Genomic DNA, 26,086 nt, shown 5'->3' on the forward strand with positions numbered 1-26,086 from the left:
AGATCAATTGGATAAAACAATTCCTAAGAAGACCCACTTCTATGTTGAACTGTACTCCTGTGTTCTCTGCTTTCGGTGGCCTTGACAGGACCAACAGGACGTTGGTTTGGAATTAGAATATTGTCAAAGTTCTAGTGAAACTCTCTGTTTTTCATCAGCATGTTTTCTAGTGAAGCTCTGTTTTTCATCAGCATGTTTTCTAGTGAAACTCTCTGTTCTTCATCAGCATGTTTTCTAGTGAAGCTCTCTGTTTTTCATCAGCATGTTTTCTAGTGAAGCTCTCTGTTTTTCATCAGCATGTTTTCTAGTGAAACTCTCTGTTTTTCATCAGCATGTTTTCTAGTGAAACTCTCTGTTTTTCATCAGCATGTTTTCTAGTGAAGCTCTCTGTTTTTCATCAGCATGTTTTCTAGTGAAGCTCTCTGTTTTTCATCAGCATGTTTTCTAGTGAAGCTCTCTGTTTTTCATCAGCATGTTTTCTCGTGAAGCGCTCTGTTTTTCATCAGCATGTTTTCTAGTGAAACTCTCTGTTTTTCATCAGCATGTTTTCTAGTGAAGCTCTCTGTTTTTCATCAGCATGTTTTCTAGTGAAACTCTCTGTTTTTCATCAGCATGTTTTCTAGTGAAGCTCTCTGTTTTTCATCAGCATGTTTTCTAGTGAAACTCTCTGTTCTTCATCAGCATGTTTTCTAGTGAAGCTCTCTGTTTTTCATCAGCATGTTTTCTAGTGAAGCTCTCTGTTTTTCATCAGCATGTTTTCTAGTGAAACTCTCTGTTTTTCATCAGCATGTTTTCTAGTGAAACTCTCTGTTTTTCATCAGCATGTTTTCTAGTGAAGCTCTCTGTTTTTCATCAGCATGTTTTCTAGTGAAGCTCTCTGTTTTTCATCAGCATGTTTTCTAGTGAAGCTCTCTGTTTTTCATCAGCATGTTTTCTCGTGAAGCGCTCTGTTTTTCATCAGCATGTTTTCTAGTGAAACTCTCTGTTTTTCATCAGCATGTTTTCTAGTGAAGCTCTCTGTTTTTCATCAGCATGTTTTCTAGTGAAACTCTCTGTTTTTCATCAGCATGTTTTCTAGTGAAGCTCTCTGTTTTTCATCAGCATGTTTTCTAGTGAAGCTCTCTGTTTTTCATCAGCATGTTTTCTAGTGAAGCTCTCTGTTTTTCATCAGCAAGTGTTCTTGTCACGGTCCTTCATTTATAAGCACAGATTGTATTTATGGAATAATCAGGACATATTGTATAAAAATACTTGTTTGTTTTTAGAATATTGGTTCTAAAATAATATCCTATTGGTGAGCCAACTGGTAAATGCAGAGGGTCTTTTACTCAGTTATAAAGAATTCTTATTCCTTTACAAGATCCCTGTAAGACCTAAAGATGTTGCGATTGTTTTAGACGCCATTCCCTCTGGTGTTGCTGTATTATTCAGGACCCTGTCAAGACCTGACCCCGTCAAGACCTGACCCCGTCAAGACCTGACCTCGTCAATACCTGACCCCGTCAATACCTGACCCCGTCAAGACCTGACCCTGTCAAGACCTGACCCTGTCAAGACCTGACCCCGTCAAGACCTGACCCCGTCAAGACCTGACCCCGTCAAGACCTGACCCTGTCAAGACCTGACCCCGTCAAGACCTGACCCCGTCAAGACCTGACCCCGTCAAGACCTGACCCTGTCAAGACCTGACCCCGTCAAGACCTGACCCTGTCAAGACCTGACCCCGTCAAGACCTGACCCCGTCAAGACCTGACCCCGTCAAGACCTGACCCTGTCAAGACCTGACCCCGTCAAGACCTGACCCTGTCAAGACCTGACCCCGTCAAGACCTGACCCTGTCAAGACCTGACCCTGTCAAGACCTGACCCCGTCAAGACCTGACCCCGTCAAGACCTGACCCCGTCAAGACCTGACCCCGTCAAGACCTGAACCCGTCAAGACCTGACCCCGTCAAGACCTGACCCCGTCAAGACCTGACCATGTCAATACCTGACCCCGTCAAGACCTGACCCCGTCAAGACCTGACCCCGTCAAGACCTGACCCCGTCAAGACCCGACCCCGTCAAGACCTGACCATGTCAAGACCTGACCATGTCAAGACCTGACCCTGTCAAGACCTGACCCTGTCAAGACCTGACCCTGTCAAGACCTCACCCTCAGAACATACCTACGATTAACCATGTTGACTCATCAGCAGGAAAGATGAGTTTTTCTGTCGGTCTGTTCAACAACAATAGAACTATAGGAACCTTGTTTCAACAGGATGTTGATTCTATACCTCATGTTGGTCCATTCAACAACAATAGAACTATAGGAACCTTGTTTCAACAGGATGTTGATTCTATACCTCATGTTGGTCCATTCAACAACAATAGAACTATAGGAACCTTGTTTCAACAGGATGTTGATTCTATACCTCATGTCATGTTGGTCCATTCAACAACAATAGAACTATAGGAACCTTGTTTCAACAGGATGTTGATTCTATACCTCATGTCATGTTGGTCCATTCAACAACAATAGAACTATAGGAACCTTGTTTCAACAGGATGTTGATTCTATACCTCATGTTGGTCCATTCAACAACAATAGAACTATAGGAACCTTGTTTCAACAGGATGTTGATTCTATACCTCATGTTGGTCCATTCAACAACAATAGAGCTATAGGAACCTTGTTTCAACAGGATGTTGATTCTATACCTCATGTCATGTTGGTCCATTCAACAACAATAGAACTATAGGAGCCTTGTTTCAACAGGATGTTGATTCTATACCTCATGTTGGTCCATTCAACAACAATAGAACTATAGGAACCTTGTTTCAACAGGATGTTGATTCTATACCTCATGTTGGTCCATTCAACAACAATAGAACTATAGGAACCTTGTTTCAACAGGATGTTGATTCTATACCTCATGTTGGTCCATTCAACAACAATAGAACTATAGGAACCTTGTTTCAACAGGATGTTGCTTCTATACCTCATGTTGGTCCATTCAACAACAATAGAACTATAGGAACCTTGTTTCAACAGGATGTTGATTCTATACCTCATGTTGGTCCATTCAACAACAATAGAACTATAGGAGCCTTGTTTCAACAGGATGTTGATTCTATACCTCATGTCATGTTGGTCCATTCAACAACAATAGAACTATAGGAACCTTGTTTCAACAGGATGTTGATTCTATACCTCATGTCATGTTGGTCCATTCAACAACAATAGAACTATAGGAACCTTGTTTCAACAGGATGTTGATTCTATACCTCATGTTGGTCCATTCAACAACAATAGAACTATAGGAGCCTTGTTTCAACAGGATGTTGATTCTATACCTCATGTCATGTTGGTCCATTCAACAACAATAGAGCTATAGGAACCTTGTTTCAACAGGATGTTGATTCTATACCTCATGTTGGTCCATTCAACAACAATAGAACTATAGGAACCTTGTTTCAACAGGATGTTGATTCTATACCTCATGTTGGTCCATTCAACAACAATAGAACTATAGGAACCTTGTTTCAACAGGATGTTGATTCTATACCTCATGTTGGTCCATTCAACAACAATAGAACTATAGGAACCTTGTTTCAACAGGATGTTGATTCTATACCTCATGTCATGTTGGTCCATTCAACAACAATAGAACTATAGGAACCTTGTTTCAACAGGATGTTGATTCTATACCTCATGTCATGTTGGTCCATTCAACAACAATAGAACTATAGGAACCTTGTTTCAACAGGATGTTGATTCTATACCTCATGTCATGTTGGTCCATTCAACAACAATAGAACTATAGGAGCCTTGTTTCAACAGGATGTTGATTCTATACCTCATGTTGGTCCATTCAACAACAATAGAACTATAGGAACCTTGTTTCAACAGGATGTTGATTCTATACCTCATGTCATGCCATATTGGAACGGTTTTATTGATCATGTCTGTTGGGAAAATGTTTGGATATTGCCATACACATACCTACATATTAACAAAATTAAGGATGTTTCTTTTAAAATGATTAATACATATTATCCTGCCAACCACCATATCATGAAGAAGTTTTAAGAAAAATATAAATTCAAATTGTACCTTTTGTAATGACCAGCCAGAAACAGTGTTGTATCTTTTTCGGTATTTTATGCATTTAAGGAATCTGTGGCAAGACATCAGTAGATTTATAATCAAACACATTTATGAGGATTTTACACTGTTGTGGAGAGATGTACTGCTTGGATTCTTTACCTACGATAGAAATAAGTTGAAACAATTAATTTCATTATTCTTTTGGCCATATTCACAAATGTAAATGTACAAACAAAACACCACATTTAGTTTACATTACAAAAATAAATGGAACTTTATTTTAAGACAATTAAATACAACAAATAAGCTGTTAGAATGATTAACGTGTATATTCCCCTGAAGGTCCTTGTGTAACGTGATAATTGTACCCCAAGCCCCGCCCCCGGCCCCGCCCCCAGCCCCGCCTCCAGCCCCTCCCCTAGCCCATTGTCCTTGGGATATTCTTTATATGTGCTTGTGTTCCCCCGTGGACTTTTTGTATTAATTTGTTGTTTATAATAATAATACAAACATGTAATATATAAAAAATCTGAAAAAAGATATCGCTAAGTTCTGACTTTTTCATACCGGCATTTCTATAGACAACCCCGTGTAATATTTCGGGTCCTGAGTCAACGTGGGACAGTGCGTTTGCGTCATGCCGAATTTGTTGTCAAGTGTTTGTGTTTTTTAATGTCAGTAGTTCTATTTTGACATATTTTTGACATTACTAGTTTGGGATATTGGACAGTAACTTATCATGATGCCGGGGGAGAATCTTTCCAAATTCGCTTCAGGAGCAACAACTGGAGCCTGTCAAAACTGCACTGTGCTTCACCAGGTGAGGAGAGAAAGGCTCTGGCTACTGGTCAATACTTGCTTCAAACATGGAGAAAAAGATAGTTAGCTAATATTTCACCAAACTATACTGACGGACAATCCATGCTCTCTCTCATTGTAGAACCTAAACGAATATGTGGCAGCTCTCCTGGTTTTGAAACAGAAAACGATTGACTCCGAGTAAGTAACTAACGTTATTAGACTTGTGTGATGAGATGAGTCTGTACAGGCCCCTAAAGCACAACTAACTACATATATACTCAGGGTGGGGGGGCTATTCAATCAAACAGTTAACTACATATATACTCAGGGTGGGGGGGCTATTCAATCAAACAGCTAACTACATATATACTCAGGGTGGGGGGGTATTCAATCAAACAGTTAACTACATATATACTCAGGGTGGGGGGCTATTCAATCAAACAGCTAACTACATATATACTCAGGGTGGGGGGGGGTATTCAATCAAACAGTTAACTACATATATACTCAGGGTGGGGGGCTATTCAATCAAACAGCTAACTACATATATACTCAGGGTGGGGGGCTATTCAATCAAACAGTTAACTACATATATACTCAGGGTGGGGGGGGGTATTCAATCAAACAGCTAACTACATATATACTCAGGGTGGGGGGCTATTCAATCAAACAGCTAACTACATATATACTCAGGGTGGGGGGCTATTCAATCAAACAGTTAACTACATATATACTCAGGGTGGGGGGCTATTCAATCAAACAGCTAACTACATATATACTCAGGGTGGGGGGCTATTCAATCAAACAGTTAACTACATATATACTCAGGGTGGGGGGCTATTCAATCAAACAGTTAACTACATATATACTCAGGGTGGGGGGCTATTCAATCAAACAGCTAACTACATATATACTCAGGGTGGGGGGCTATTCAATCAAACAGCTAACTACATATATACTCAGGGTGGGGGGGGGGGTATTCAATCAAACAGCTAACTACATATATACTCAGGGTGGGGGGCTATTCAATCAAACAGTTAACTACATATATACTCAGGGTGGGGGGGGTATTCAATCAAACAGTTAACTACATATATACTCAGGGTGGGGGGCTATTCAATCAAACAGCTAACTACATATATACTCAGGGTGGGGGGGTATTCAATCAAACAGTTAACTACATATATACTCAGGGTGGGGGGCTATTCAATCAAACAGCTAACTACATATATACTCAGGGTGGGGGGCTATTCAATCAAACAGTTAACTACATATATACTCAGGGTGGGGGGGGGGTATTCAATCAAACAGCTAACTACATATATACTCAGGGTGGGGGGCTATTCAATCAAACAGCTAACTACATATATACTCAGGGTGGGGGGCTATTCAATCAAACAGTTAACTACATATATACTCAGGGTGGGGGGCTATTCAATCAAACAGCTAACTACATATATACTCAGGGTGGGGGGCTATTCAATCAAACAGTTAACTACATATATACTCAGGGTGGGGGGCTATTCAATCAAACAGTTAACTACATATATACTCAGGGTGGGGGGCTATTCAATCAAACAGTTAACTACATATATACTCAGGGTGGGGGGCTATTCAATCAAACAGTTAACTACATATATATACTCAGGGTGGGGGGCTATTCAATCAAACAGTTAACTACATATATACTCAGGGTGGGGGGCTATTCAATCAAACAGTTAACTACATATATACTCAGGGTGGGGGGCTATTCAATCAAACAGTTAACTACATATATACTCAGGGTGGGGGGGCTATTCAATCAAACAGTTAACTACATATATACTCAGGGTGGGGGGCTATTCAATCAAACAGTTAACTACATATATACTCAGGGTGGGGGGCTATTCAATCAAACAGTTAACTACATATATATACTCAGGGTGGGGGGCTATTCAATCAAACAGTTAACTACATATATATACTCAGGGTGGGGGGCTATTCAATCAAACAGTTAACTACATATATACTCAGGGTGGGGGCTATTCAATCAAACAGCTAACTACATATATACTCAGGGTGGGGGGCTATTCAATCAAACAGTTAACTACATATATACTCAGGGTGGGGGGCTATTCAATCAAACAGTTAACTACATATATATACTCAGGGTGGGGGCTATTCAATCAAACAGTTAACTACATATATACTCAGGGTGGGGGGGCTATTCAATCAAACAGTTAACTACATATATACTCAGGGTGGGGGGCTATTCAATCAAACAGTTAACTACATATATACTCAGGGTGGGGGGCTATTCAATCAAACAGTTAACTACATATATACTCAGGGTGGGGGGCTATTCAATCAAACAGTTAACTACATATATACTCAGAGTGGGGGGCTATTCAATCAAACAGTTAACTACATATATACTCAGGGTGGGGGGCTATTCAATCAAACAGTTAACTACATATATACTCAGGGTGGGGGCTATTCAATCAAACAGCTAACTACATATATACTCAGGGTGGGGGGCTATTCAATCAAACAGTTAACTACATATATACTCAGGGTGGGGGCTATTCAATCAAACAGTTAACTACATATATATACTCAGGGTGGGGGCTATTCAATCAAACAGCTAACTACATATATACTCAGGGTGGGGGGCTATTCAATCAAACAGTTAACTACATATATACTCAGGGTGGGGGGCTATTCAATCAAACAGCAAACTACATATATACTCAGGGTGGGGGGCTATTCAATCAAACAGTTAACTACATATGTACTCAGGGTGGGGGGCTATTCAATCAAACAGTTAACTACATATATACTCAGGGTGGAGGGGCTATTCAATCAAACAGTTAACTACATATATACTCAGGGTGGGGGGCTATTCAATCAAACAGCTAACTACATATATACTCAGGGTGGGGGCTATTCAATCAAACAGTTAACTACATATATACTCAGGGTGGGGGGCTATTCAATCAAACAGCTAACTACATATATACTCAGGGTGGGGGGCTATTCAATCAAACAGCTAACTAACTACATATATACTCAGGGTGGGGGGCTATTCAATCAAACAGTTAACTAACTACATATATATTCAGGGTGGGGGGCTATTCAATCAAACAGTTAACTACATATATACTCAGGGTGGGGGGGCTATTCAATCAAACAGTTAACTACATATATACTCAGGGTGGGGGGCTATTCAATCAAACAGCTAACTAACTACATATATACTCAGGGTGGGGGGCTATTCAATCAAACAGCTAACTAACTACATATATACTCAGGGTGGGGGGGCTATTCAATCAAACAGTTAACTACATATATACTCAGGGTGGGGGGGGCTATTCAATCAAACAGCTAACTACATATATATTCAGGGTGGGGGCTATTCAATCAAACAGTTAACTACATATATACTCAGGGTGGAGGGCTATTCAAACGAACTCCGTAGTCTGGTTCCCTGGAAGTTGAAAACAAACCTGCATCGTCTGAATTCTGATTCCAGTTTCATTCCACTTGTCAATAAACATCCGTGTGGAAACGGAACCAGACACGACGTCAAAGCTATAGGCCTGTCTGCTACACATGTCACAGAGCAGCAACAGTGTTGTCATTGACCCGGTGCCTGGTTTGACTGACTAGGACCCATAGACTCATCTGATGTAGCTAGCTGATGGAGCTAGGCCTACCATGTAGCTATGGAGCTAGGCCTACCATGTAGCTATGGAGCTAGGCCTACCATGTAGCTATGGAGCTAGGCCTACCATGTAGCTATGGAGCTAGGCCTACCATGTAGCTATGGAGCTAGGCCTACCATGTAGCTATGGAGCTAGGCCTACCATGTAGCTATGGAGCTAGGCCTACCATGTTTAATGTAACAGGTGGAGTGAATGACTAGTATGTTTTAGAAACGGTAGGCTACTAATGTCATCTGTTTAACTTCTTTTTTTTTCAGTCACCTGCTGAGTGAATATCAAGGGAAGTGTGAAGATATCCTTTCAAAAGTCCATTCACTCTCTTCAGTTGTTAGGACTCAGCCATTCACTCTCTTCAGTTGTTAGGACTCAGTCATCCATTAGGACTCAGCCATTCACTCTCTTCAGTTGTTAGGACTCAGCCATTCATGCTCTTCAGTTGTTAGGACTCAGCCATTCACTCTCTTCAGTTGTTAGGACTCAGCCATTCATGCTCTTCAGTTGTTAGGACTCAGCCATTCATGCTCTTCAGTTGTTAGGACTCAGCCATCCATTAGGACTCAGCCATTCACTCTCTTCAGTTGTTAGGACTCAGCCATCCATTAGGACTCAGCCATTCACTCTCTTCAGTTGTTAGGACTCAGCCATCCATTAGGACTCAGCCATTCACTCTCTTCAGTTGTTAGGACTCAGCCATTCACTCTCTTCAGTTGTTAGGACTCAGCCATCCATTAGGACTCAGCCATTCACTCTCTTCAGTTGTTAGGACTCAGCCATCCATTAGGACTCAGCCATTCACTCTCTTCAGTTGTTAGGTCTCAGCCATCCATTAGGACTCAGTCATCCATTAGGACTCAGCCATTCATGCTCTTCAGTTGTTAGGACTCAGCCATTCACTCTCTTCAGTTGTTAGGTCTCAGCCATCCATTAGGACTCAGTCATCCATTAGGACTCAGCCATTCACTCTCTTCAGTTGTTAGGACTCAGCCATCCATTAGGACTCAGCCATTCACTCTCTTCAGTTGTTAGGACTCAGCCATCCATTAGGACTCAGCCATTCACTCTCTTCAGTTGTTAGGACTCAGCCATCCATTAGGACTCAGCCATTCACTCTCTTCAGTTGTTAGGACTCAGCCATCCATTAGGACTCAGCCATTCACTCTCTTCAGTTGTTAGGACTCAGCCATCCATTAGGACTCAGCCATTCACTCTCTTCAGTTGTTAGGACTCAGCCATCCATTAGGACTCAGCCATTCACTCTCTTCAGTTGTTAGGACTCAGCCATCCATTAGGACTCAGCCATCCATTAGGACTCAGCCATTCACTCTCTTCAGTTGTTAGGACTCAGCCATTCACTCTCTTCAGTTGTTAGGACTCAGCCATCCATTAGGACTCAGCCATTCACTCTCTTCAGTTGTTAGGACTCAGCCATCCATTAGGACTCAGCCATTCACTCTCTTCAGTTGTTAGGACTCAGCCATCCATTAGGACTCAGCCATTCACTCTCTTCAGTTGTTAGGACTCAGCCATTCACTCTCTTCAGTTGTTAGGACTCAGCCATCCATTAGGACTCAGCCATTCACTCTCTTCAGTTGTTAGGACTCAGCCATTCACTCTCTTCAGTTGTTAGGACTCAGCCATCCATTAGGTCTCAGCCATCCATTAGGTCTCAGCCATCCATTAGGACTCAGCCATCCATTAGGACTCAGCCATTCACTCTCTTCAGTTGTTAGGACTCAGCCATTCACTCTCTTCAGTTGTTAGGACTCAGCCATTCATGCTCTTCAGTTGTTAGGTCTCAGCCATCCATTAGGTCTCAGCCATCCATTAGGTCTCAGCCATCCATTAGGTCTCAGCCATCCATTAGGTCTCAGCCATCCATTAGGTCTCAGCCATCCATTAGGTCTCAGCCATTCATTAGGTCTCAGCCATCCATTAGGTCTCAGCCATCCATTAGGACTCAGCCATTCACTCTCTTCAGTTGTTAGGACTCAGCCATTCACTCTCTTCAGTTGTTAGGACTCAGCCATTCACTCTCTTCAGTTGTTAGGACTCAGCCATTCACTCTCTTCAGTTGTTAGGACTCAGCCATCCATTAGGTCTCAGCCATCCATTAGGTCTCAGCCATCCATTAGGACTCAGCCATCCATTAGGACTCAGCCATTCACTCTCTTCAGTTGTTAGGACTCAGCCATTCACTCTCTTCAGTTGTTAGGACTCAGCCATTCATGCTCTTCAGTTGTTAGGTCTCAGCCATCCATTAGGTCTCAGCCATCCATTAGGTCTCAGCCATCCATTAGGTCTCAGCCATCCATTAGGTCTCAGCCATCCATTAGGTCTCAGCCATCCATTAGGTCTCAGTCATCCATTAGGTCTCAGCCATCCATTAGGTCTCAGCCATCCATTAGGTCTCAGCCATCCATTAGGTCTCAGCCATCCATTAGGTCTCAGCCATCCATTAGGTCTCAGCCATCCATTAGGTCTCAGCCATCCATTAGGTCTCAGCCATCCATTAGGTCTCAGCCATCCATTAGGTCTCAGCCATCCATTAGGTCTCAGCCATCCATTAGGTCTCAGCCATCCATTAGGTCTCAGCCATCCATTAGGTCTCAGCCATCCATTAGGTCTCAGCCATCCATTAGGTCTCAGCCATCCATTAGGTCTCAGCCATCCATTAGGTCTCAGCCATCCATTAGGTCTCAGCCATCCATTAGGTCTCAGCCATCCATTAGGTCTCAGCCATCCATTAGGTCTCAGCCATCCATTAGGTCTCAGCCATCCATTAGGTCTCAGCCATCCATTAGGTCTCAGCCATCCATTAGGTCTCAGCCATCCATTAGGTCTCAGCCATCCATTAGGTCTCAGCCATCCATTAGGTCTCAGCCATCCATTAGGTCTCAGCCATCCATTAGGTCTCAGCCATCCATTAGGTCTCAGCCATCCATTAGGTCTCAGCCATCCATTAGGTCTCAGCCATCCATTAGGTCTCAGCCATCCATTAGGTCTCAGCCATCCATTAGGTCTCAGCCATCCATTAGGTCTCAGCCATCCATTAGGTCTCAGCCATTCATTAGGTCTCAGCCATCCATTAGGTCTCAGCCATCCATTAGGTCTCAGCCATTCATGCTCTTCAGCCTCTCTTCAGTCGTTAATTAGGTTTCAGTGCCTCCCTTGGAATGAACAGAACTGTTCTGATTGGCTGGCTCTGCTACTGATGACCACTGTTTTGACTTCACTCCTCTGACTTCACTCCTGTCACTAGTGTTACAATATAACACCATCATAACAAGTCTGTTCTGACTTCACTAGTGTTACAATATAACACCATCATAACAAGTCTGTTTTGACTTCACTGGTGTTACAATATAACACCATCATAACAAGTCTGTTTTGACTTCACTAGTGTTACAATATAACACCATCATAACAAGTCTGTTTTGACTTCACTAGTGTTACAATATAACACCATCATAACAAGTCTGTTTTGACTTCACTAGTGTTACAATATAACACCATCATAACAAGTCTGTTTTGACTTCACTAGTGTTACAATATAACACCATCATAACAAGTCTGTTTTGACTTCACTAGTGTTACAATATAACACCATCATAACAAGTCTGTTTAGACTTCACTGGTTACAATATAACACCATCATAACAAGTCTGTTTTGACTTCACTAGTGTTACAATATAACACCATCATAACAAGTCTGTTTTGACTTCACAAGGCTACCTGCCACCCCCATTGGCCCAACAGTCTTCTCCACAAGACTACCTGCCACCCCCATTGGCCCAACAGCCTTATCCACAAGACTACCTGCCACCCCCATTGGCCCAACAGTCTTCTCCACAAGACTACCTGCCACCTCCATTGGCCCAACAGTCTTCTCCACAAGACTACCTGCCACCCCCATTGGCCCAACAGCCTTATCCACAAGACTACCTGCCACCCCCATTGGCCCAACAGTCTTCTCCACAAGACTACCTGCCACCTCCATTGGCCCAACAGTCTTCTCCACAAGACTACCTGCCACCCCCATTGGCCCAACAGTCTTCTCCACAAGACTACCTGCCACCCCCATTGGCCCAACAGTCTTCTTCACAAGACTACCTGCCACCCCCATTGGCCCAACAGCCTTATCCACAAGACTACCTGCCACCCCCATTGGCCCAACAGTCTTCTCCACAAGACTACCTGCCACCCCCATTGGCCCAACAGTCTTCTCCACAAGACTACCTGCCACCCCCATTGGCCCAACAGTTTTATCCACAAGGCGACCTGCCACCCCCATTGGCCCAACAGTCTTCTCCACAAGACTACCTGCCACCCCCATTGGCCCAACAGTCTTCTCCACAAGACTACCTGCCACCCCCATTGGCCCAACAGTCTTCTCCACAAGACTACCTGCCACCTCCATTGGCCCAACAGTCTTCTCCACAAGACTACCTGCCACCCCCATTGGCCCAACAGCCTTATCCACAAGGCGACCTGCCACCCCCATTGCACTACTGTCAGTGTTGTTAGAAGTGTTCGTCTGGCTCAGTTGATAGAGCGTAGCGCTGGCAACGCTAGGATAGTGTGTTCGATTCCCAGAACCACCCGTACCTAAAATGTATGCACGCATGAATGCTTTGGATAAAAGGCTCTGCTGAATTCCATTATTACGAAGTGTTTTCCTTGACAGTTTGTTTACAGCTTCAGAGATCCCAGAGGTACGACACGTTTCACTTCTCTACTTCCTCTTTACTAAATGCTCTTCTATGTCTTTGTAAGTATTTGACATGTTTTGTAAACGTATATGGTCGACAACATAAAGATGTTCATTATTTCTGTCACGTTGTTCCAGGGAGACCAGTAAGCAGCGTATACAACTTGATGATCTGCAGTTGAAAGTAGCTTCTCTGGTAAAGCAACATGCAGAGTACGAAGCCGTGCGGGCAGAGCTGGAGGCTAAGCAGGTAAGAGATGTGAACTGCTCCATTCTACTCATCATGACAGTGTTGTGTCCTGGAGAGCTCTAACAGAGCTGTGACCTATTGTCATGGAGAGCTCTAACAGAGCTGTGTTTCTGTCCTGGAGAGCTCTAACAGAGTTGTGTCCTATGGTCCTGGAGAGCTCTAACAGAGTTGTGTCCTATGGTCCTGGAGAGCTCTAACAGAGTTGTGTCCTATTGTCCTGGAGAGATCTAACAGAGTTGTGTCCTGGAGAGCTCTAACAGAGTTGTGTCCTGGAGAGCTCTAACAGAGTTGTGTCCTGGAGAGCTCTAACAGAGTTGTGTCCTGGAGAGCTCTAACAGAGTTGTGTCCTGGAGAGCTCTAACAGAGTTGTGTCCTATTGTCCTGGAGAGCTCTAACAGAGTTGTGTCCTGGAGAGCTCTAACAGAGTTGTGTCATATTGTCCTGGAGAGCTTTAACAGAGTTGTGTCATATTGTCCTGGAGAGCTCTAACAGAGTTGTGTCCTGGAGAGCTCTAACAGAGTTGTGTCCTGGAGAGCTCTAACAGAGTTGTGTCCTATTGTCCTGGAGAGCTCTAACAGAGTTGTGTCCTGGAGAGCTCTAACAGTGTTGTGTCCTGGAGAGCTCTAACAGTGTTGTGTCCTGGAGAGCTCTAACAGTGTTGTGTCCTGGAGAGCTCTAACAGTGTTGTGTCCTGGAGAGCTCTAACAGTGTTGTGTCCTGGAGAGCTCTAACAGTGTTGTGTCCTGGAGAGCTCTAACAGTGTTGTGTCCTGGAGAGCTCTAACAGTGTTGTGTCCTGGAGAGCTCTAACAGTGTTGTGTCCTGGAGAGCTCTAACAGAGCTGTGTCCTGGAGAGCTCTAACAGAGCTGTGTCCTGGAGAGCTCTAACAGAGCTGTGTCCTGGAGAGCTCTAACAGAGCTGTGTCCTGGAGAGCTCTAACAGAGCTGTGTCCTGGAGAGCTCTAACAGAGCTGTGTCATATTGTCCTGGAGAGCTCTAACAGAGTTGTGTCATATTGTCCTGGAGAGCTCTAACAGAGTTGTGTCATATTGTCCTGGAGAGCTTTAACAGAGTAGTGTCATATTGTCCTGGAGAGCTCTAACAGTGTTGTGTCCTGGAGAGCGCGAACAGTGTTGTGTCCTGGAGAGCTCTAACAGAGTTGTGTCCTATTGTCCTGGAGAGCTCTAACAGTGTTGTGTCCTGGAGAGCTCTAACAGAGCTGTGTCCTGGAGAGCTTTAACAGAGTTGTGTCCTATTGTCCTGGAGAGCTCTAACAGTGTTGTGTCCTGGAGAGCGCGAACAGTGTTGTGTCCTGGAGAGCGCGAACAGTGTTGTGTCCTGGAGAGCGCGAACAGTGTTGTGTCCTGGAGAGCGCGAACAGTGTTGTGTCCTGGAGAGCTCGAACAGAGTTGTGTCCTATGGTCCTGGAGAGCTCTAACAGAGCTGTGTTTCTGTCCTGTAGAGCTCTAACAGAGCTGTGTCCTGTAGAGCTCTAACAGAGCTGTGTTTCTGTCCTGTAGAGCTCTAACAGGGCTGTTTATCCCTGTCCTGTAGAGCGCTGAGAAGTTGACCCAGCAGCTTTTGGAGGAAGTGGAGAGGCTGAAGGAGCAGAACAACAACACAGAGTCTCTGTAAGGACTCATCAAGAACATTTTACAGCATATTTAGTTTGGTTCTAGTTTCCACTGACTCTTTTCTCTGTTCTCCAGAAAGAAGAGACTTGAGGACCAGCTGAAGATGGTAGCAGGTATTATCTCCGGTTATAATTGTACTTTCTGTAAAACCCTCGACCGCTGATATACCCACATTGTAATAGTCCACTGTCTGAGGTATGTAAACTCAGTCTTTCCTCTGTTTTCATTATGAAGAGACAACGGAGAAGCAGTGTGTGGATAATGTCCAGCTGAGACAGGAGAAGACGGCACTGCAGAAAGACCTGCTGACAACACAGGTAACAGTATTATCGAACGGGACAGTAAATCCTCCTCGTTCTAACACTTATCCAATGTTTGTCTGCGTGGTTTCAACCCACTGAACTAAGAACCATGGTGAAGTATTGGTGTCAAAGTGTTTGATGTGTGTTTGTCTTGTCAGGTGTCGTTGAAGACCGTTCAGAAGGTAGCAGAGGAAGTGCAGCAGTTGAAGGAGGACAACGCCAGGACATCCGTTCTGTAAGGGGGTTTTTCACCGAACACTAAAACACCGAACACTAAACACCGAACACTAAACACCGAACACTAAAACAACAAGTGGATGAAATAAGTCATGGTGTTGCTGTACTCATGTTTCTACCTTCTGATTTCACCAACAGAAAATACGACCTGGAAAAACAACTTGTACTGTTTCAAGGTTGATATTACCATTATTTTTCTAGTCTGTGGGAAACATCATTTACAATATTCCTATTGTGATCTGTCACACAGCCTTTACCTGCCTTGTCTTATTGGCCATGTGCCTGGGTTGTTCTGTTTAGATTCTCAACTCAAGCAAGAGCGTGACATTACCAGGCTGAAAACAGAGAAGATTGTACTGGAGAACGAGCTTCTACATCTTCAGGTTTGCATGTTCTCCCTACTTCCACTCACGCTACAACCAGCACTGCAGCTGCGATGAAGGCGTTTAACAAAGTGTTCCGATAAGCCTTGTTTTTATTAGAGGCTTGTCTTTTTCAACATGGAGGAATATTTCACCTCCTCTGGTCATAGGATTAACTATGTGAATTGGTGTAAGAGGCAGAAATAATGCAGAGTGACTTGAGTTTCATCATCAGCATCAGGTGAGAGGCAGCTAGAACCATCAGACTGTCCCCTTTTCTCAGCGGAGGGAGGGAGAGCAGAGGGAGGGAGAGCAGAGGGACGGTGAGTCAGGTGAGAGGCAGCCTTACCACTGCTCCCTCCCTCCCTCAGACTGACCATCAGCTAGAAGGCTGTGTCCCCTTTTCTCAGCGGAGGGAGGGAGGGAGGGCGGAGGGAGGGAGAGCAGAGGGCAGGTGAGTCAGGTGAGAGGCAGCCTTACCACTGCTCCCTCCCTCCCTCAGACTGACCATCAGCTAGAAGGCTGTGTCCCCTTTTCTCAGCGGAGGGAAGGAGGGCGGAGGGAGGGAAATAACTGACTTGCCTCGTTAAATAAAGGTAAAATAAAATTTAAAAAATATGCAGTGATAATGTATTGGGCCTATTACCTACTGAGCATAGGCAATATGCAGGGATAATGTACTGGGCCTATAGCCTACTGAGCATAGGCAATATGCAGGGATAATGTATTGGGCCTCTAGTCTACTGAGCATAGGCAATATGCAGGGGTAATGTATTGGGCATAGTCTACTGCATAGACAATATGCAGGGCCTAATGAGCATAGGCAATATGCAGGGATAATGTACTGGGCCTATAGCCTACTGAGCATAGGCAATATGCAGGGATAATGTATTGGGCCTCTAGTCTACTGAGCATAGGCAATATGCAGGGATAATGTACTGGGCCTATAGCCTACTGAGCATAGACAATATGCAGGGGTAATGTATTGGGCCTATAGCCTACTGAGCATAGACAATATGCAGGGGTAATGTATTGGGCCTATAGCCTACTGAGTATAGGCAATATGCAGGGATAATGTATTGGGCCTATAGCCTACTGAGCATAGACAATATGCAGGGGTAATGTATTGGGCCTATAGCCTACTGAGCATAGACAATATGCAGGGGTAATGTATTGGGCCTATAGCCTACTGAGTATAGGCAATATGCAGGGATAATGTATTGGGCCTATAGCCTACTGAGCATAGACAATATGCAGGGGTAATGTATTGGGCCTGCTGAGCATAGACAATATGCAGGGGTAATGTATTGGGCCTATAGTCTACTGAGCATAGACAATATGCAGGGGTAATGTATTGGGCCTATAGTCTACTGAGCATAGACAATATGCAGGGGTAATGTATTGGGCCTATAGCCTACTGAGCATAGACAATATGCAGGGGTAATGTATTGGGCCTATAGCCTACTGAGCATAGACAATATGCAGGGGTAATGTATTGGGCCTATAGCCTACTGAGTATAGGCAATATGCAGGGATAATGTATTGGGCCTATAGCCTACTGAGCATAGACAATATGCAGGGGTAATGTATTGGGCCTGCTGAGCATAGACAATATGCAGGGGTAATGTATTGGGCCTGCTGAGCATAGACAATATGCAGGGGTAATGTATTGGGCCTATAGTCTACTGAGCATAGACAATATGCAGGGGTAATGTATTGGGCCTATAGTCTACTGAGCATAGACAATATGCAGGGATAATGTATTGGGCCTATAGTCTACTGAGCATAGACAATATGCAGGGGTAATGTATTGGGCCTATAGTCTACTGAGCATAGACAATATGCAAGGGTAATGTATTGGGCCTATAGTCTACTGAGCATAGACAATATGCAGGGGTAATGTATTGGGCCTATAGTCTACTGAGCATAGACAATATGCAGGGGTAATGTATTGGGCCTATAGCCTACTGAGCATAGACAATATGCAGGGGTAATGTATTGGGCCTATAGCCTACTGAGCATAGACAATATGCAGGGGTAATGTATTGGGCCTATAGTCTACTGAGCATAGACAATATGCAGGGGTAATGTATAGGGCCTATAGCCTACTGAGCATAGACAATATGCAGGGGTAATGTATAGGGCCTATAGCACTGAGCATAGACAATATGCAGGGGTAATGTATTGGGCCTCTAGTCTACTGAGCATAGACAATATGCAGGGGTAATGTATTGGGCCTATAGTCTACTGAGCATAGACAATATGCAGGGATAATGTATTGGGCCTATAGTCTACTGAGCATAGACAATATGCAGGGGTAATGTATTGGGCCTATAGTCTACTGAGCATAGACAATATAGGGGTAATGTATTGGGCCTATAGTCTGAGCATAGACAATATGCAGGGGTAATGTATTGGGCCTATAGTCTACTGAGCATAGACAATATGCAAGGGTAATGTATTGGGCCTATAGTCTACTGAGCATAGACAATATGCAGGGGTAATGTATTGGGCCTATAGTCTACTGAGCATAGACAATATGCAGGGGTAATGTATTGGGCCTATAGCCTACTGAGCATAGACAATATGCAGGGGTAATGTATTGGGCCTATAGCCTACTGAGCATAGACAATATGCAGGGGTAATGTATTGGGCCTATAGTCTACTGAGCATAGACAATATGCAGGGGTAATGTATAGGGCCTATAGCCTACTGAGCATAGACAATATGCAGGGGTAATGTATAGGGCCTATAGTCTACTGAGCATAGACAATATGCAGGGGTAATGTATTGGGCCTCTAGTCTACTGAGCATAGACAATATGCAGGGGTAATGTATTGGGCCTATAGTCTACTGAGCATAGACAATATGCAGGGATAATGTATTGGGCCTATAGTCTACTGAGCATAGACAATATGCAGGGGTAATGTATTGGGCCTATAGTCTACTGAGCATAGACAATATGCAGGGGTAATGTATTGGGCCTATAGTCTACTGAGCATAGACAATATGCAGGGGTAATGTATTGGGCCTATAGTCTACTGAGCATAGACAATATGCAGGGGTAATGTATTGGGCCTATAGTCTACTGAGCATAGACAATATGCAGGGGTAATGTATTGGGCCTATAGTCTACTGCTCAAACCTCATTGCTACAGAACTGTTTCTAATTAGTTATGTTTTTTAAAGTCATGTTTAAAAATAATCAGAGCGGTAGATCTCAGCTTGCATTTTGACTCGATGATCTTGACTCAAAAGGTTGGTGACCACTGTTGTTGAGTGTTAGAGACTCTCATTGGCTGTTAGACTTTCTCATTGGCTGTTAGACTTTCTCATTGGCTGTTAGACTTTCTCATTGGCTGTTAGAGACTTTCTCATTGGCTGTTAGAGACTTTCTCATTGGCTGTTAGAGACTTTCATTGGCTGTTAGAGACTCTCATTGGCTGTTAGAGACTCTCATTGGCTGTTAGAGACTCTCATTGGCTGTTAGAGACTCTCATTGGCTGTTAGACTTTCTCATTGGCTGTAGTATCAACTGTAAAGTGTTTTGAAACGGTCTGATTGGACCCTCTTTCTATTCCAGGAACGACTAGAGAAACTGGAGACGGAGAAGAATAAAGGTAACAGTGCTGTTCATAGTAGTAGTGGTAGTAGTAGTGGTAGTAGTAATAGTAGTGGTAGTAGTAGTGGTAGTGGTAGTAGCAGTAGTAGTAGTAGTAGTAGTAGTAGTAGTAGTAGTAGTAGTAGTATCAGTAGTAATAGTAGTGGTAGTGGTAGTGGTAGTAGCAGTAGTAGTAGTAGTAGTAGTATCAGTAGTAGTAGTAGTATCAGTAGTAGTAGTATCAGTAGTAGTAGTAGTAGTATCAGTAGTAGTAGTATCAGTAGTAGTGGTAGAAGCAGTATCAGTAGTAGCAGTATCAGTAGTGGCAGTAGTAGTGGTATCAGTAGTGGTAGTAGTGGTAGTAGTAGTAGTAGTAGTGGTAGTAGTGGTAGCAGTAGTAGTGGTAGTAGTAGTGGTAGTGGTAGTAGTAGTGGTAGTAGTGGTTGTAGTAGTAGCAGTAGTAGTAGTAGTGGTAGTGGTAGAAGCAGTATCAGTAGTAGTAGTAGTAGTAGTATCAGTAGTGGCAGTATCAGTAGTAGTATCAGTAGTAGCAGTAGTAGTAGTAGCAGCAGTAGCAGTAGTAGTGGTAGAAGCAGTATCAGTATCAGTAGTAGTAGTAGTAGTAGTGTGGTAGTGGTAGTAGTAGTAGTGGTAGTAGTAGTGGTAGTAGTGGTTGTAGTAGTAGTGTTAGTGGTAGTAGTAGTGGTAGAAGAGGTATCAGTAGTAGTAGTAGTAGTAGTATCAGTAGTGGCAGTATCAGTAGTAGTAGTGGTAGAAGCAGTAGCAGTAGCAGTAGTATCCGTAGTAGCAGTAGTAGCAGCAGTAGCAGTAGTAGTGGTAGAAGCAGTATCAGTAGTAGTAGTGGTAGTAGTAGTAGTAGTAGTGGTAGAAGCAGTATCAGTAGTAGCAGTAGCAGCAGTTGTAGTAGTAGTATCAGTAGTAGTAGTGGTGGTAGTAGTAGTAGTAGTAGTGGTAGAAGCAGTAGTAGCAGTATCAGTAGTGGTAGTAGTAGTAGTGGTAGAAGCAGTATCAGTAGTAGTAGTAGTAGTAGTGGTAGAAGCAGTATCAGTAGTAGCAGCAGTAGCAGTAGTAGCAGTAGCAGTAGTAGTAGTAGTAGCAGTAGTAGCAGTATCAGCAGTAGTAGCAGTAGTAGTAGCAGTATCAGTAGTATCAGTAGTATCAGTAGTAGCAGTATCAGTAGTAGCAGTAGTAGCAGTAGTAGTAGTATCAGTAGTATCAGTAGTAGTAGTATCAGTAGTAGTAGTAGCAGTAGTAGTAGTAGTAGTAGTAGCAGTAGTAGTAGTAGTAGTAGTAGTATCAGTAGTAGTAGTAGTAGCAGTAGTATCAGTAGTAGCAGTAGTAGTAGTAGTAGTAGTAGTATCAGTAGTAGTAGTAGTATCAGTAGTAGTAGTAGTATCAGTAGTATCAGTAGTAGCAGTAGTAGCAGTAGTAGTAGTAGTATTAGTAGTAGCAGTAGTAGTAGTATCAGTAGTATCAGTAGTAGTAGTATCAGTAGTAGTAGTATCAGTAGTAGCAGTAGTAGCAGTAGTAGTAGTAGTATTAATAGTATCAGTAGTAGTAGTATCAGTAGCAGTAGTATCAGTAGCAGTAGTATCAGTAGTAGCAGTAGTATCAGTAGTAGTAGTATCAGTAGTAGCAGTAGTATCAGTAGTAGTATCAGTAGTAGCAGTAGTAGCAGTAGTAGTAGTAGTATTAGTAGTATCAGTAGTAGTAGTATCAGTAGTAGTAGTATCAGTAGTATCAGTAGTAGTAGTATCAGTAGTAGCAGTAGTGTCAGTAGTAGTAGTATCAGTAGTAGTAGTATCAGTAGTATCAGTAGTATCAGTAGTAGCAGTAGTATCAGTAGTAGCAGTAGTGTCAGTAGTAGTAGTATCAGTAGTAGTAGTATCAGTAGTAGCAGTAGTGTCAGTAGTAGTATCACAGCGTTTGTTAATTAAGTTCAATCTTGTCTTTGTTCAGTATTGAAGAGCACATCAACTCAAGCAACGGCACCTGAAGAAACACAGGTGGATAAAGGTATGTTTTTATTACACTATAACCCAAGTTGATACCACACACTAATACCTTTGGGGTGGCAGGGAGCCTAGGGGTTAGAGCGTTGGGCCACTAACCGAGTAACACTAATACCTTTGTAACACTAATACCTTTGGGGCGGCAGGGAGCCTAGGGGTTAGAGCGTTGGGCCAGTAACCGAGTAACACTAATACCTTTGGGGCGGCAGGGAGCCTAGGGGTTAGAGCGTTGGGCCAGTAACCGAGTAACACTAATACCTTTGGGGCGGCAGGGAGCCTAGGGGTTAGAGCATTGGGCCACTAACCGAGTAACACTAATACCTTTGGGGCGGCAGGGAGCCTAGGGGTTAGAGCGTTGGGGTGGCAGGGAGCCTAGGGGTTAGAGCGTTGGGCCAGTAACCGAGTAACACTAATACCTTTGGGGCAGCAGGGAGCCTAGGGGTTAGAGCGTTGGGCCAGTAACCGAAAGGTTGAGTTATTACAGTTAACCCACTGTTCCTGGATAAAGGTATGTTTTTATTACACTATAACCCAAGTTGATACCACACACTAATACCCTTGGGGTGTAGTACCTACAGTCGTCACGGTGGGGTGTAGTACCTACAGTCGTCACGGTGTTGTATAGTACATACAGTCGTCACGGTGTTGTATAGTACCTACAGTCGTCACGGTGGGGTGTAGTACCTACAGTCGTCACGGTGGGGTGTAGTACCTACAGTCGTCACGGTGGGGTGTAGTACCTACAGTCGTCACGGTGGGGTGTAGTACCTACAGTCGTCATGGTGTTGATACGGTGGGGTGTAGCACCTACAGTGGTCACGGTGTTGTATAGTACCTACAGTGTTCACGGTGTTGTATATTACCTACAGTCGTCACGGTGGGGTATAGCACCTACTGTCGTCACGGTGTTGTATATTACCTACAGTCATCACGGTGGGGTGTAGTACCTACAGTCGTCATGGTGTTGATACGGTGGGGTGTAGTACCTACAGTCGTCATGGTGTTGATACGGTGGGGTGTGTACCTACAGTCTCACGGTGGGGTGTAGTACCTACAGTCGTCACGGTGGGGTGTAGTACCTACAGTCGTCACGGTGGGGTGTAGTACCTACAGTCGTCACGGTGGGGTGTAGTATAGTACATACAGTCGTCACGGTGTTGTATAGTACCTACAGTCGTTACGGTGGGGTGTAGTACCTACAGTGGTCACGGTGGGGTGTAGTACCTACAGTCGTCACGGTGGGGTGTAGTACCTACAGTCGTCACGGTGGGGTGTAGTACCTACAGTCGTCATGGTGTTGATACGGTGGGGTGTAGCACCTACAGTGGTCACGGTGTTGTATAGTACCTACAGTGGTCACGGTGTTGTATAGTACCTACAGTGGTCACGGTGGGGTGCAGCACCTACAGTCGTCACGGTGGGGTGTAGCACCTACAGTCATCACGGTGGGGTGTAGTACCTACAGTCGTCACGGTGGGGTGTAGTACCTACAGTCGTCATGGTGTTGCTACGGTGTTGTATAGTACCTACAGTAGTCACGATGGGGTATAGTACCTACAGTCATCACGGTGTTGTATAGTACCTACAGTCATCACGGTGGGGTGTAGTACCTACAGTCGTCACGGTGGGGTATAGCACCTACAGTCATCACGGTGTTGATACGGTGGGGTGTAGGACCTACAGTCATCACGGTGTTGTATAGTACCTACAGTCGTCACGGTGGGGTATAGTACCTACAGTCGTCACGGTGGGGTGTAGCACCTACAGTCGTCACGGTGGGGTGTAGCACCTACAGTCGTCACGGTGGGGTGTAGTACCTACAGTCGTCACGGTGGGGTGTAGTACCTACAGTCGTCATGGTGTTGCTACGGTGTTGTATAGTACCTACAGTAGTCACGATGGGGTATAGTACCTACAGTCATCACGGTGTTGTATAGTACCTACAGTAGTCACGGTGGGGTGTAGGACCTACAGTAGTCACGGAGGGGTGTAGTACCTACAGTCATCACGGTGTTGTATAGTACCTACAGTCGTCACGGTGGGGTGTAGGACCTACAGTCGTCACGGTGGGGTGTAGTACCAACAGTCGTCACGGTGTTGTGTAGTACCTACAGTCGTCACGGTGTTGTGTAGTACCTACAGTCGTCACGGTGGGGTGTAGTACCTACAGTCGTCACGGTGGGGTGTAGTACCTACAGTCGTCACGGTGTTGTGTAGTACCTACAGTCGTCACGGTGGGGTGTAGTACCTACAGTCGTCACGGTGGGGTGTAGTACCTACAGTTGTCATGGTGTTGATACGGTGGGGTGTAGTACCTACAGTTGTCATGGTGTTGATACGGTGGGGTGCAGTACCTACAGTTGTCATGGTGTTGATACGGTGGGGTGTAGTACCTACAGTCGTCATGGTGTTGATACGGTGGTGTGTTTTACAGAGAAGATCCAGAGGCTGCTGGAGGATCTATGGGTGTGTGTAGCTCCTCCCTCATCACACCTCCCTGGTATGTATTCAAGACGCATTGTAATGATGTCATATGATATAATGGACCTTCCCTTGTTACAACAGACCAGAATATCATTATGTCTCTGTCTGTCTCACTCACAGCCAGGAGGAAACAGCAGTTAAAGGAGCACCTACAAGACCGTAGCACAGTTGAACCCCACAGACCTGACAGTGACCCGGCAGGCCATAGACCCAGCAGGAACAGTGACCCGGGAGGCCCTGGACCCAGCAGGAACAGTGACCCGGCAGGCCATGGACCCAGCAGGAACAGTGACCCGGCAGGCCATGGACCCAGCAGGAACAGTGACCCGCCAGGCCATATACCCAGCAGGAACAGTGACCCGCCAGGCCATATACCCAGCAGGAACAGTGACCCGGCAGGCCATGGACCCAGCAGGAACAGTAACCCGCTAGGCCCTGGACCCAGCAGGAACAGTGACCCGGCAGGCCCTGGACCCAGCAGGAACAGTGACCCGGCAGGCTATGTACCCAGCAGGAACAGTGACCCGGCAGGCCCTGGACCCGACAGGAACAGTGACCCGGCAGGCCATGGACCCGGCAGGAACATTGACCCGCCAGGCCATGGACCCGGCAGGAACATTGACCCGCCAGGCCATAAACATAGTAGATCAGTTGAGGAGATCCTGGACTGGTTCAAGCCGCTGCCCCCTATCCTCTCCCCCTTACCCTGGTCCTCAGGTCAGAAGAGGTTGGATGATGTCTTGGAGTCCAGAGCTCGAGGGACCAGATTTCCTCTAGAGAATAGAAACCACTCTGTCTACACTACAGGACCAGCCAATCAGACAGCAGGACAGCAGCCTGGACCAGCCAATCAGACAGCAGGACAGAAAACTGGACCAGCCAATCAGATGGCCCTTGTGTTGTCAGGACAACAACCTGCAGACTCCTCAGTGGAACTACCATCAGACAGAATTAATTTTACTCCAAGAGAAAGCCCTGTTTCAGATAGCACTAATTCTATTCTGAGAAAAAGCCCTGATCTGGCCACAGGGACCTCAGGAGAGACCGAGAGGAACAGTGTGGCTGTCTGTGAACAGGAAGACATGCAGGTAGAACCAGCTGCTGAAACCATCCAGTCCCCATCAGGAGAGACTCAAACCTCCTCTAATGATCTGCCTTCCTTTACCAAAGCCACAGAGTGTCTCCCAAACTCAGTAGAGCATCCAGGCAACCTCTCGGTCCATACTGGGGCCGTTCAGACCTCACTCACCCAGACACAAGGAGAAGAAGTGCAGGACTTCTCACCAGACATGACAGAGATGGATGTTGAGACTAACCCGTGTTATAATGGCTGTGTCTTGGCGGGTCAGAGCATCAACCATGGGGACTCAGAGAAAGTAGAAAGCATTAAAGATCAGTCAGGAGAGGCCAGCGTGTCTCAAACTCCCTCCACTAAACAGCTGGAACCCAGTCTTCTGGTTGATTGTTCTGCGGAGACAGTGACTGGTCCAGAACAACTGACTGAATGGGCTCCTAACACTCAATGTAACACAACTGATCAGAAAGCAGCTCCTCAAGCATGTCCCCATAAACAAGACAAGTTGTTTAGAGGCCAGGAATCAGATAAAGACGATGAAGTGGGTTTCTCTTGGAAACAGGTTGGTGATGTACTGTTCCCCCCCAGTCACCCTACAGAAGGACTGGCCTCCCCCAGTCACCCTACAGAAGGACTGGCCTCCCCCAGTCACCCTACAGAAGGACTGGCCTCCCCCAGTCACCCTACAGAAGGACTGGTCTCCCCCAGTCACCCTACAGAAGGACTGGCCTCCCCCAGTCACCCTACAGAAGGACTGGCCCCCCAGTCCCCTACAGTCACCCCAGTCACAGAAGGACTGGCCTC

General features: G+C 44.9%; 1 protein-coding gene across 1 annotated transcript in view; it reads left to right on the forward strand.

Moving 5' to 3' along the window:
* Positions 1 to 4,683: 4,683 nt before the first annotated feature.
* The window catches only part of LOC124021421, a 48,295-nt gene continuing 26,892 nt past the window's right edge, over positions 4,684 to 26,086 (forward strand). Inside the window, exons 1-15 of the mRNA XM_046336611.1 lie at positions 4,684 to 4,912; positions 5,033 to 5,091; positions 8,855 to 8,889; positions 13,291 to 13,309; positions 13,444 to 13,555; positions 15,109 to 15,185; positions 15,264 to 15,301; positions 15,423 to 15,505; positions 15,649 to 15,725; positions 15,866 to 15,903; positions 16,028 to 16,110; positions 19,673 to 19,709; positions 21,671 to 21,727; positions 24,158 to 24,223; positions 24,328 to 26,047. Of these exons, the coding sequence (XP_046192567.1) occupies positions 4,832 to 4,912; positions 5,033 to 5,091; positions 8,855 to 8,889; positions 13,291 to 13,309; positions 13,444 to 13,555; positions 15,109 to 15,185; positions 15,264 to 15,301; positions 15,423 to 15,505; positions 15,649 to 15,725; positions 15,866 to 15,903; positions 16,028 to 16,110; positions 19,673 to 19,709; positions 21,671 to 21,727; positions 24,158 to 24,223; positions 24,328 to 26,047 (2,582 nt within the window). The 5' untranslated portion in view covers positions 4,684 to 4,831. The remainder of the gene's footprint in view (positions 4,913 to 5,032; positions 5,092 to 8,854; positions 8,890 to 13,290; positions 13,310 to 13,443; positions 13,556 to 15,108; positions 15,186 to 15,263; positions 15,302 to 15,422; positions 15,506 to 15,648; positions 15,726 to 15,865; positions 15,904 to 16,027; positions 16,111 to 19,672; positions 19,710 to 21,670; positions 21,728 to 24,157; positions 24,224 to 24,327; positions 26,048 to 26,086) is intronic.

Source organism: Oncorhynchus gorbuscha, unplaced genomic scaffold (assembly GCF_021184085.1).
Source record: "Oncorhynchus gorbuscha isolate QuinsamMale2020 ecotype Even-year unplaced genomic scaffold, OgorEven_v1.0 Un_scaffold_1107, whole genome shotgun sequence".
Lineage (NCBI taxonomy): Eukaryota > Metazoa > Chordata > Actinopteri > Salmoniformes > Salmonidae > Oncorhynchus > Oncorhynchus gorbuscha.